This window comes from Passer montanus, unplaced genomic scaffold (genome assembly GCF_014805655.1).
Source record: "Passer montanus isolate IOZ18808 unplaced genomic scaffold, ASM1480565v1 scaffold19, whole genome shotgun sequence".
NCBI lineage: Eukaryota > Metazoa > Chordata > Aves > Passeriformes > Passeridae > Passer > Passer montanus.
In genome coordinates, this window is record NW_024366480.1 from 3,859,789 (window position 1) to 3,871,894 (window position 12,106).

Below are 12,106 nucleotides of genomic sequence, written 5' to 3' on the forward strand. Positions count from 1 at the left end.
TCATATGTAAAGATTTCATCCAAAACAGGCATAATCCAATATATCTGCTTCTGTTTTAGAGCTATAGCTCTGACTTATCAAGAGCATCTTGGTGTGACATACCTAACACTTACAGAAGATCCTAGTCCTCGTATAATTATCCACAACAGGTGCTCCGTTCCATTGCTTGTAAAAGAGAATTTCAAAGGTAGGTACTATGCAATAATTAGAAACAGTGCACTGCTGTAGTGTAACTTATTTTACTGACTCTCCAGTCCAAAATTGAGTTCAGTGGGTGTTTTGGTTATAGCAAGAATTTGATGCCCTCATGAAGGTCTGTCTCAAAGTGAGAGGCTCTGGAAGCTGTTGGAGCTAATTGTGAGGTCAGGAGTATGAACTTAAATATTTGTCTCTGGGCCTTTGGGTCTCCCTGGTTCCAGCTGTCAAGGTGACCCAGCTGTAGGAAATCCAGAGGCAGTGGAGTTTTGCTGACATCAGTTCAATCCCATGGAACACTTCTATTTCCTCAGATTTGCAAATGTAGCAAAACATATTGGCAAAATTCTGGTTACAGTAAATTAATGTAATGATCAGCAGAATATTATATCTGTAAAACTTTATGAAATAAAAAAAGGGAAAAACCCAAACATATAATATTCTAAGTAATAGAAAAGCAATGTTTTTATTTATTAGGTATATTTCAGACAGAAACTTTCTAATTTGAGCAAGCATAGATGAGTTTTGATTTCATACAGGTTTTAGAAGGCTCTGATCTTGTATATTTTATAACATTTCAGAAACACCCAAGTTTGAAGTTTACTGTAGAAAGATTCCAGCTGAATCTTCGGTTCATCATGAACTTTACCATCAAATCTCCAGCTATCCAGACTGCAAAACAAGAGATTTACTGCCCAGTATTCTCCTGAAAGTGGTGTCATCTGATGAATTAGTAAACGAATGGAGTGATGTTGTGGACATCAACAACCAAGGAACACAAGTAAATAATTTTAAATTACTTCCTAATTCTCACCATAAATGGTTGTCTTTCTGACCTGTACAGTGCATTGTTCCTCTGCAATAAGTGTATCCTTTCTGTTGGTATTTAACTCCTGGGAACTCTCCTGCCTAACTAAGCCCCTTCCTGTGGAAGTTTTAGAACACAAACCATCTTCTTTACTGTCTCTTTTTGAAGATAGCTAGATTGAACGTAGAGGCTTTATAACACTGATTTATTTCACTTTTTAATGAGCCTGGTATTGCCTGGAAAAATCAGTCTTGAAAATTTCTGGGCTCTGTAAGCCAAGAATGCCACAGGATCCAGAAAAATTTGGTGACTTAATTATCACGGGACAATTATAATAATATATTGTAGGAATCATCACAGTCATTTTCCCTCTGTGTCTTCACAGAAGCTACTCATGTCTTTCTAAAACAAAACAACCCCTCCCTTTTCTTTCCTTCTGTTATTTTTCTCTGGATCTTGAGGTAAATGAAAGCTTCCTTGACTGGAGTAATTCTTTTTGATGGGAATTTTTTCCATCTTTGAAGTCATTAGTTTACATGGAATCAACATAAACTGCTTGGCTCTTTGAAAGAAATACTAGTTTCAGATGTTTTCCCTGGGCACAAATCACAAAATGCTCTTGATTATTGAGTGTTATGTTATATAGCAAGTAGTTCAGTTCCATTCAGCAAGCCAGTCAAGCAATGCAGGGTTTCAAATTTCAGTCATTAATGTTATGCCAGACCAGGGTTCTTTATAAGTATCTGGCTCCTAGAAGGAATTAGATGCTAAGACAACATTTGGGGATCATTGTCTACTTGAACAGCTCTCCAAAAAAGTATAGCCTTCTGTTATTGAAGCTTTAGGATGTACATGTTGAAAATTTTCCCAGGATTTCTAAGTCTGTCTTTCTCTTTGAAAACTATGAATATAAGTGAATAAGGAATATACTAATAGTGTCACATACAATTCAGTTCAGGTTGTGAAATAAATGGGATTTAAAGGATCTTAGGTAATTTGTATTTCTTCTATGTGGTCACAGATAGGTACTTCTTTTTCTATTAGAAAGTAAATTTAAAATTATTTAAAACTAATAACTTAATAAATAATGAAGTATTTATCATCAGAATAATCTAAAATTGGAATTAAAAATTACCAATTTTCAATTGGTAATCAGTGGAGGTTTATTTAGAATAATTAGAGTTTTGAAAATTCTGTACATGTCCTTTTTTCTCCAATTCCATGTAGGATTGTGAATCTCTTCCAGACAAGCAAAGGATTAAAACTGACATATCCAAATTGGAAATTCTCTTATATGTAATTGTCAGAAGAATAAGAAATTTGATTAATGAAACTTAATTATCTGTACAAAGTTATTATGAATAGCCTAAAAATCAGTTTAAGTGCTGATCCTACTAAACATCTAATTGTTTTTGCTTCTGGTGACTTAACAGCAGTAAAGACTCTTCAAGACAAATACCTGTTTATTTTACCTGTGCCAACCCTATATCTTTGTGTTATTTCTCAAGTTTGCATTCCATTATATTATAGCTTCTGTCACTGCAATTTAGTGAACAATTGTGTTGATAGTAACCTTTCAAAAAAAGAGAAGCCAGCTTGCTCTAACAAGGACTGCTGTGAATTTTCCAAACCTTTAAAAGATCTTTATCTTTTATATTCTGGAGAAACACTAAACTTGCATGAAAATATTGCAGAATTAAGCTCCAAAGGCAGTACATCACTTCGCTTAAGTAGGATATTCCTAAAGACAACTTGTCCAGAATGAAAGTTTGTTCACCTGTAAGCAAGACATAAACCTGTTATCAAATTCCATTTTTCCTGCCTTTTTAGTTGCTTTTTGCTTTCCAATAGATTTTTTTTGCCATTTTCTTGTGCTGGCACCTTGCCTGTGTAGGTGTTCTCACAAACCAGCCTCAAAAGCAGTACATCACTTCTCTTAAGTAGGATATTCCTAAAGACAACTTGTCCAGAATGAAAGTTTGTTCACCTGTAAGCAAGACATAAACCTGTTATCAAATTCCATTTTTCCTGCCTTTTTAGTTGCTTTTTGCTTTCCAATAGATTTTTTTGCCATTTTCTTGTGCTGGCACCTTGCCTGTGTAGGTGTTCTCACAAACCAGTTTAAATGACTTAATAATGGCTTCAGTCTTGAGTTGTTAATGCAAGTTTTCATGTATCCAAAATGTTAATTACTTTTCAGTCTTCTTGTGTTTTACATGATGCTATCAGCCATTCATCCACCCAGCTCTGAGCTAGGGCATAGCAACATAATGTTAGTTTAGGGTTTGTTTTCTAGAGAAAGTGGGATTTTTTAGAGCTCCAGGAAAATGCCTTTCTGCTAAATACAAAATTAAAAATTTTTTTTAAAAATTAAAAATTTAAAATTTCCTCTTTATTCTTGTCATATAAACTCTACCTTCCCCAGCACGTCTTGCTTTTTTTTTCTGGAGAAGTGTCCTATTAAAATGTATTAAGTTATGCAGTTGAATGATGAGATGCAAATTTCATCTCCCTGAATAAGTGAAATACTTAAAGTATCAGAGCAGTTATTTTCTGAATCACTGAAATCTGACTTTTTTCCTGAATAGTATCCTGATTTGAGTAGAAGATCTCAACCAGAAGGCATTAATCACATTAATTTAATTTGTGACATTAAAAACAGTGATTTTGGTTACTTTCCACGTGTTTTTAACCCTCTCCTTTAGATTGTGTTCTTAACTGGCTTTGGCTGTGTTTATGTGGACATCACCCATCACTGTGGAACAATAGTCATAACCTTGGCCCCAGAAGGAAGAGCAGGACCTGCTGGTATCAACCTCAACAGGTACATAAAGCACATAAAAGATTATTAAAAGCATTGCTGGGAGCTCAGTCAGCTTTCTAAGTGTTAACTGACTTAGAAACTTTAACTTAACTGTTTGTTTTGTTTAATACTGCTGCCTGCTCTGTAGCATATGTTTAGACCATATGGCTTTGTATATCAGAGTAAAAAAGGACAATCTAACATCAAATGTCATGTCACTTTAGGGTAAACATTAGATGACTGGTACAAAAAGAGGATCTCAGTTGTTCATTTAAAGAAAAAAAAAGACATTTTTCATCATAATTAATTTTGAGTGTGTTCATCAGTTTAAAATGTATTTAGCCAGGTCCTGCCATCTGTAATCTTACAAGCTCCCAAAGATTTAATATGCAAGAGCTGTAGAAATAACCTTACAGTTAGTAATTAATCATGCTTGATTATAACACCCTTCTTTAGAAGATTTCCCCACTTCCATAATACACCACAATCTGGTCCTCAGCTTCATTCAAGTGCAATTATAATACTACTTCTTTTTAAGCTCCAGAGTGCTCAGCAATCCTGTTACAATTCGAGTGGAATTTGTTGTGCTGTTTTTATTTGCAGTGTAATTAGGTATTAATCCCCAAGCCACTGGTCATCAGCAGTACCTGGCAGTCCATTTGCTAGTGAAACTTTGCAGTGGGCAGTTTACATTGCAGGGGGAGGCCCTCAATGCCATCAGTAATGCCTTCACTGGAGGGCACTCGCTGTGTGTGATGTGAAATGATTATCTCCAATAGTAACCTTCAGTGAAACATCTGAGCTGTACATGAAGCATCAGAAAATTGTATTTGTGGTGTTTTTTAATATCTGTCTCTGTAAAGTGTAATAGGGGAATTACTGTGTAGAGATGCTCCTGTCCAAACTATCCTGTTGCATGATAAAAAGAACAACCCTGGTATAGATACATACTGTCCTGTTTCTTAGAAGACCTCCTGGGTGCTACTCACCAGTAGTGATTAAGGTTGCCAAATCCCAGTAATGTTAGCAGGACTTGCACAATGAGTTTCCCACATATTGTAGAGAATGTCTCTCTTTGAGCAAGCAAGATGCCAGGTGAGCTCAAAGGCAGGAAGTAATAAAACTTGTTTTCCTTCCTGTCTAGAAGTCAAGAGCAGACCCTGTCACTGAAAATGTTCATCAGTCAGCTGAGTCTTGCTGCGTTTGATGATATTACAAACCACAAAGTGTCGTCTGAACTCCTGCGTCTCACAGCAGACAATGTTTTCCTCCACATGGCCCCAGCCACCAGCTCCCTGTTACAGGAGTTCCAGCAGGACTCTGTGGAGGGCCTCCCACAGTTTCATACTCTCCAAGTGTATTGTGAAGACTTGCAACTGGACAATCAGTTGTACAGCAAATCCAATTTCCATTTTGCAGTCCTGCTGTGCCAAGAAGAGAAAACTGAAACCGCGCAGTGGTCAAGAATGAACAATCTCATTGTTTGTAACAAAGATTTGGAAAGCTATAAGGAAAACTGCTTTATTAAACTCTGTATTGCTTTTTCTGAGGAAGAGAATTTCATGTTTCACGTGAATGACCTCAGCTTTGAGCTCAAACCAGCTAGGCTCTATGTGGAAGACACCTTTGTTTACTACATTAAGACTCTGTTTGATACATATCTTCCAGAAAACAAAACTGCTTGTAAATCCATGAATGCTTCAGATACCACCCTGATAGTGCCTGAACAAGTGAGAGAGCATGCAAGAGCTTTAGTCAAGCCAGTGAAGCTCAGAAGATTAAAAATACAACCTGTTAATCTCCTTGTCAGTATTCATGCTTCATTGAAACTGTATATAGCCTCAGACCACACCCCTCTCTCCTTCTCTGAGTTTGAGCGAGGACCTGTGTTCACCACGGCCAGGCAGCTCGTCCACGCCCTGGCCATGCATTACGCTGCTGGAGCACTTTTCAGAGCAGGTCAGTACTTGTCCTTAACGAGCAACATTCTCCTTGGGTACCAGGGTTCTGTGACTGTCACTCAAGAGGAGTACCCTGGATGTTAGCAGTACAAGTTTTGTTCTCCTTAGACACTGTTTGGTAACGATACTTTCGGACACCATTCAGGTCCTGTCGTGCAACAGAAGGGAGATAAAATAGCTGAGCAGACACCTGTGAAGGTTTGTAACATTGTGCTAAATATTATCCAGCCACCTGAAGGCTTTAGCCACCTGAAACCCTGAATACAGCATAAAAATGTGTTCTGGCTGTCTTAGGTTTTGTCATTTTATATTATAGCACTAGTCAGAATCAACCCACATTCCTTACATAAACTCCCTAAAACAGTGTTTAATCAAATTATTCAGCATGTTGCTCTGCGCTCAGAAGTCAATTATAGGGCTGAATGTTGTTTTGTTGTTAAAACTCCTTTTGGCTGCAGTTTATGATTAGGAATCTGTCTTTCTTCATACAGCCTTCAATCTAAACTGGCACACAGATGTTTGTTTTTCTTTGATCCAAGAACTATGAAGTTTGCTGTTAGTAACTTAGTCCTATATAGGATCAATAGCAAGCAATTAGTCTTTTTTAAGTTATCAGGTACATTTTGTTTTCCATAAATACTAATGTAATGAAATCTGGTCTCTGATGTGTCTTGGTGCAGGACAAAATTTGTCCCTGAGACAGAAGGAAGCTCCTCCACCATCACACACATGTAACATCTTTCACACTGAAACAAGGGATTTATTTTCCTGCAGTATTAATAGTCAGATTTGCTGAGATCTGATGCTTCCATTTGGACTATAAGCATACTGCAGCCTGACTTCTGTGCCGGCTTTCCAAAGCTGTACACATGTATTTCATCTATTTATAGATGCTGACATTGTGTTTCACTGTGTGCATATCTGGCTTGCACTGCTGGTTGTGACAACAGTGTGCACAGTTGTGCAGCATAACAGTGTACCAGTTCATTATTTTCTTGCAATATTATGCCTGCAGAATTTGCAGGTTTTTCTTTTTGCTACTTGTTTGGATTTTTTCTGTAGTTAAATCTCATAGTACAGAAGGGCAGATCTAGTTGCTTGGTAATTAAGAGTGAAACTGTAGCCAGATATTGTCCACAGTGTAAATGCTTCTCCCCCATCACTTGCTCTGGGATCAGAGACGTATCTGAAATCAAGCAGATTTAAGTATTAAGAACTGAGGTTTGCTTTGGTGGAACCTCCCTTCAGGAAAATACATATGCATATATACTTAGCTCCCACTGAAAGTACTAAAACTAAAATGTATTGTTTGAAATGTGTCACCATGATTAAAATGGTGAATTGTACTGATTAATGTTTAATTTAGCAGTGAAAATGGTTTATGTTCAAGACTTTGTGACTCTTGTCAAAAAGCTGTGTCAACACAGTAAAAAAAGGAAGGAAAAAATCAAGCAAAAAGCTTCATATGATCTGCAAACCCTGAGTTTTTTTCTCACCATTAGCACAGTTGGTCTCTTATGGAAAAGAACCTCGTGCTTCTTCATGTTAACTACATTAATCTGGAATATGGGTTGTTTGACCCTCTTCTGCTCACCACTGTTCCATGCATAAATCATTGGTACCATCTGCACAGACAGCCTGTCCATACAGCCATACCTTATACTCAGGGATATGCACTCTTTTAGTTAGCTGTGTGCAGGACCACTGCTGAGCTGTGGGAGGGGGCAGGATTTGCCCCAAAGCTTGCTGCTGAAGGGGGTGCATCAGGTTGCCCTGTGTGTTGCAAAGGAGTGGTCAGAATCCATTAAAGCCATGGATGGGGCTGGAGAGCTCTGTTCAAATATGCTGATTAGCATTGCTTATCTCAAATCAGCCAAACCTGCAATGGATATCTCCTATTCTTTTCTAATTAAGTTGTCCCCTATATAAAAGTGCATAAAATTCTATTCAAAAATATCACTGGTACCACATCTGGTCCTATAGTTGCCTAAAAAGAAAATTCAGTGGCTCTCTGCTAATACAGTCATATTCATTTCATGTCAGTGGATATAATTACTATACATAAGTAGGAAATGATGACCTGACAATGATAGTGCATTCTGCAAAGTAAAATGCCACACAGAGCTTGTGAATTGAGGGGTTGTTCCCAATTCCTCATTCTCTTACTCCTGACTTACTCCCAGACCTTCTTCCCAGGGCTGGGAGGTCCAAGCTGGCAGTGAGGAGCCACTGGGTTTGCTCTGAGCATTGGCCAAGGAGGCTCACCCATTCTGCAGGTTGTACATTATTCCCATATGCTCTCCAAGGGTGAGCATGATCCATCCAGAGCTTCCCAAACCTGACAGGCAGGGACAGATTACAACAAACCTTCCCTGGCATACCAGGCAAGCCCTCAGTTTTGTGTTTAACTATTTTCATTCATTTTTTTCTGTTTTACATTCCTGAAATGCTGGCTGGCCCAGCAGGTGAGTGGAGGTGGAGTCCCCCATGTCCCAGGCTGGTGGTGCCTGCTGGGGATGCTGCAGGGCACCAGGGCACTAACCTGCAGTGCCCTGTAGCCACTTGCCTTCACACCACCACGTAGGACAAGAAATATCAAGAATATTTAGGGGGTAAAAAGGGCTCTAAGGAATTACTGCAATAATATTGATCAGAAAAAGCAGAAAGAACATCTCTCCTGTCTGTACACACCTCCCCCACCCCTCCAGCTTTTCAGCACTTCACACGGTGGCAAAGATAATTTATTAAAAATCCTACAGCAAGGGAATTGCAGGCCCAACCTGGAGTTCTGGCTTCCCCTGGTCCTGGCAGGAAAGGACTGCCAGGGGATGCTCCTTTCCAGGACAGTGGGCCACAATGTGTGTTGCTGCTCTGTTCATTGCATTGCCAGTAGCACTGGGGTTTTGTTTTTGTAGTCCATTCCACCCTCTCTCTTATGTCCACTCTGGTTCCTGCTTTTCATATTACAAGTACTGGAGTTCTCAACCTGCCAGAACTGAAATGTGGGACAGATTCAACAGGAATAATAGATTTTCCAGGAGCTTAGAATGATAGTGTGAGATTAATTCATTTCATATGAGTAACATTTTCTCTTCTGTTCGGTTTCATGATTCAGCCTTCCACAGGAATGACTGGGAGGGGTTAAAAGAAAACAAGAAAAGCATCTGGAGAGCAGGAGTTTTCACTGATGAGATGGGAATGAGGAGGGCAGAGCACAGATCAAGGGCCCTTATGGGAAAGCAGGAGGCCAGCCTGTCCATCCTTCAGTCTCCTGGCCCTGTCACACCTTGTGCGCTCTGACAGTGCCAGCTGAAATTCGTGGTACCAGGGCTCAAAGACCAAACAGTTCCTGTTTCACATTTATTGCCATTTCTGAATTGCTCTCTCTGGGCTGCCAAAAAAAGAGTTATGCAGCACTGTTTCCCTAATAAATCTGCTGCCTACCAGCCTGAGAAAGACAAGACCTGCAAATAGCTTTCCAGCAACAGATTGCTGCGTGCTCAGCCATCCAGCAAGCTGCTGGCAACCCTGCGTTTATATAGGAAACCAGATCTGCAGATACTTCTCCTGGGATATGCATAAGGAATACTCCCCTATGAGTAACCTAATCAGCATGTAGATGTCATTGCTGTTTACACAACTGTACTGAGCAGAAGACATTTGTCTGGCTTTCACTGCACTCTGAAAGAAAATGATCAGCTTAGAAGGGTTGGGGTGGATTTAAAATAACTTCTTAAGCACTTGTCAAAAATCTGCATCCCTTTTCCTAACACTCCATCAAGCAATTGACCTGCACACTCCCGTAAAGCAGTACATTGTATCAGTGTAAACTCCCTGTCACAATTCTATCACATAAGGATGTGAAATCACAACGCTGCCTTATAGTGTCTAAAACCAACCCGACCATCTGAGCTTGCAGTCCCAATCCTCTGTAGCTGCACGGCTCTCGCATCCGCCTCCCTCACACACTTTTAGCAGAAATACGGGAAGCTCCTGGAAGGAAGTAATTCTAAAGCTATTTGTGAGTTTGCCAAAAGGATTTCTTTGATTTACGAAGTATGAAAGATTGCCATTTCTGAATTCATAGTGGATGAGTTATTTCCTGTGTTTTGCTCAAAGGAAGTTCATAATGCAATGAATTCTAGTGTGAAAAAGATAATTAAGGAATAACCTTTTCACAACTGCTGCTTCTGCAGTTTCTGCAGCTGTAACATGTGTCTTGTTTGTCCACACAGGCTGGGTTGTTGGATCGTTGGAAATTCTTGGAAGCCCAGCTAGTCTGGTGAGAAGCATAGGGAATGGCATAGCTGATTTCTTTAGGCTCCCCTATGAAGGGCTGACCAGAGGCCCAGGAGCATTTGTCAGTGGAGTTTCCAGAGGAACAACATCATTTGTAAAACACATTTCCAAAGGTAGAGCTTTCATTTTATTTACTGTTTTTTCATATTATTTACTGTTTTGTTGTCATGCATTGTTAAAGTTTTAAGCAATAAAATCTGTCCATCCTTCAGTCTCCTGGCCCTGCCTTGTCTTGTGCTGCTCTGACAGTGCCAGTTGAAATTCCTGGTACCAGGGCTCAAAAACCAAACAGTTCCTGTTTAGCTAAGCTAAGAGTGTATGTAACAAGCTCACAAGCAATGTCTCATGTATTAAACAGATCACCACTTTACCACAGTGCATGAGAATGTTTCAGAAACTTCAGAATTTTAAACCTCCCAGTGGGAAATAGATATTCACTCAGCAAGTATTTCATGTGATAACTGCAGAAGTATTAAAGGTGTTCTGCACTTCTGCTAGTAATCAGAAATTCTACACTCGGTCGCCTCATCATATTTATTATTAAAAAAAAAAAAAAAACAAAGTAGATACAGTTGTCATAACTGTGTGAGTACGTGGATGGGATCTGACGGTGGCTGGCCTGCCATGGGACCAGGAGGAGCTTTTCCCCTGCAAAGCTGTACAAACAGTGCCATCGCGTGGCTCCAGCCGCCGCAGACACAGCGCCTGCCCCGGCTGGCTGCTGCGCCGAGCCCCCGCTCCTGCCTCCCGCAGGACGCGGCCTCACGGCTCCTTCTGTAAATATTTGTTTACCTTTCCATCACCCCCCTCTCCATTTAGATTAGCCTTACACAAGTCAGGGAACTGGAGAAGGATGTTCAGATGAGTTTCTGTTCCCACCGACCAGGCAAACCTGGAGCAGGCTAATGTAGAAGGCGTGACGCGGGCCATAGCAGCAGCGTGGTGATGCCTGACAAACAGTAAAGCATGTTACACATGGCTGACTGTTCCCTTGACTTGCTGCTCTGCTCGTAAGCTCACCATTGCAGGGAGGCATACAACGTCTCCGTGGTTTAAATTAAAGCATTTTGATCCAGACTCAAATGTGTATCTCCATGCATTTAGGTACACTGACGTCAATTACCAATCTGGCAACAAGTCTTGCTCGGAATATGGATAGGCTGTCACTGGATGAGGAGCATTACAACAGACAAGAAGAATGGAGAAGGCAGCTTCCAGAGAGCCTGGGAGAAGGACTGAGACAGGGGCTCTCTCGTTTAGGCATTAGCCTTCTAGGTAATGTACTATTAAAGTGATAATATTGTTTTCTAATCTGCTCACTAGCCTTTTCTAACTGTGAGTTATAATTTCAAATTCTGGGGGGGGTTGGTGTCTTCTTGTGAAAAAGCCTCACAGTATGTATATTAGATACTGTTTATCAAGATTTACCAACTTTTGTGTGTGATTTTTGCTGATAAAATAATTGCAGATATAGAATGGGTTTGCACTTTCTTGGTGAAATAAGATTTTCATTTGTACATGATGTAGATCTAAATGGGGAAAAAAGAATAATTCTGCATCGGGCAGCGTGACTTGTAACTAATTCAACACGAAGACGTCATCATGCTGATGTTTACTTTCCAATGAATTATAGGAATGCCTTCTGAACCTGCTTGTTTTTGCAGCACTGTAGATATCAGAGATTCTTGGGTTTGTTTGAAAACCACTTCAACTTAGTGCAGATGTTAAGTAAGCTTTGATGAGGAATTCTGCTTTTACGAAGAGACCCAGATTGTCCTGATTCAGTGTAATTTTATTCATCAAGCAGCCGAGTGGTTTGGTTAGAAGTGATGATTTCTCTATCCATTTCAAAATAGCACCTACAATTTTGAAAACTAACCCACAGTGGAAAAATTCTCTGCGAGAAGTTTTGCAGTAAGGGGCTGGATTTTCTAGGTTACTTCGACTTGTCACACTGCAAAGGAATGCAGAACTGTATTGTTTGGCAGAGTTCCTCAGTATGTATTAAACAGTATGAATCTCTTAGAGATCAAAGTGACC

General features: G+C 39.8%; 1 protein-coding gene across 1 annotated transcript in view; it reads left to right on the top strand.

The window, feature by feature from the left end:
- VPS13B (vacuolar protein sorting 13 homolog B) overlaps positions 1–12,106 on the top strand; it is a 423,217-nt gene that overhangs the window by 394,242 nt on the left and 16,869 nt on the right. Inside the window, exons 51-56 of the mRNA XM_039705990.1 lie at positions 60–187; positions 777–976; positions 3,709–3,827; positions 4,951–5,765; positions 10,003–10,179; positions 11,171–11,341. Of these exons, the coding sequence (XP_039561924.1) occupies positions 60–187; positions 777–976; positions 3,709–3,827; positions 4,951–5,765; positions 10,003–10,179; positions 11,171–11,341 (1,610 nt within the window). The remainder of the gene's footprint in view (positions 1–59; positions 188–776; positions 977–3,708; positions 3,828–4,950; positions 5,766–10,002; positions 10,180–11,170; positions 11,342–12,106) is intronic.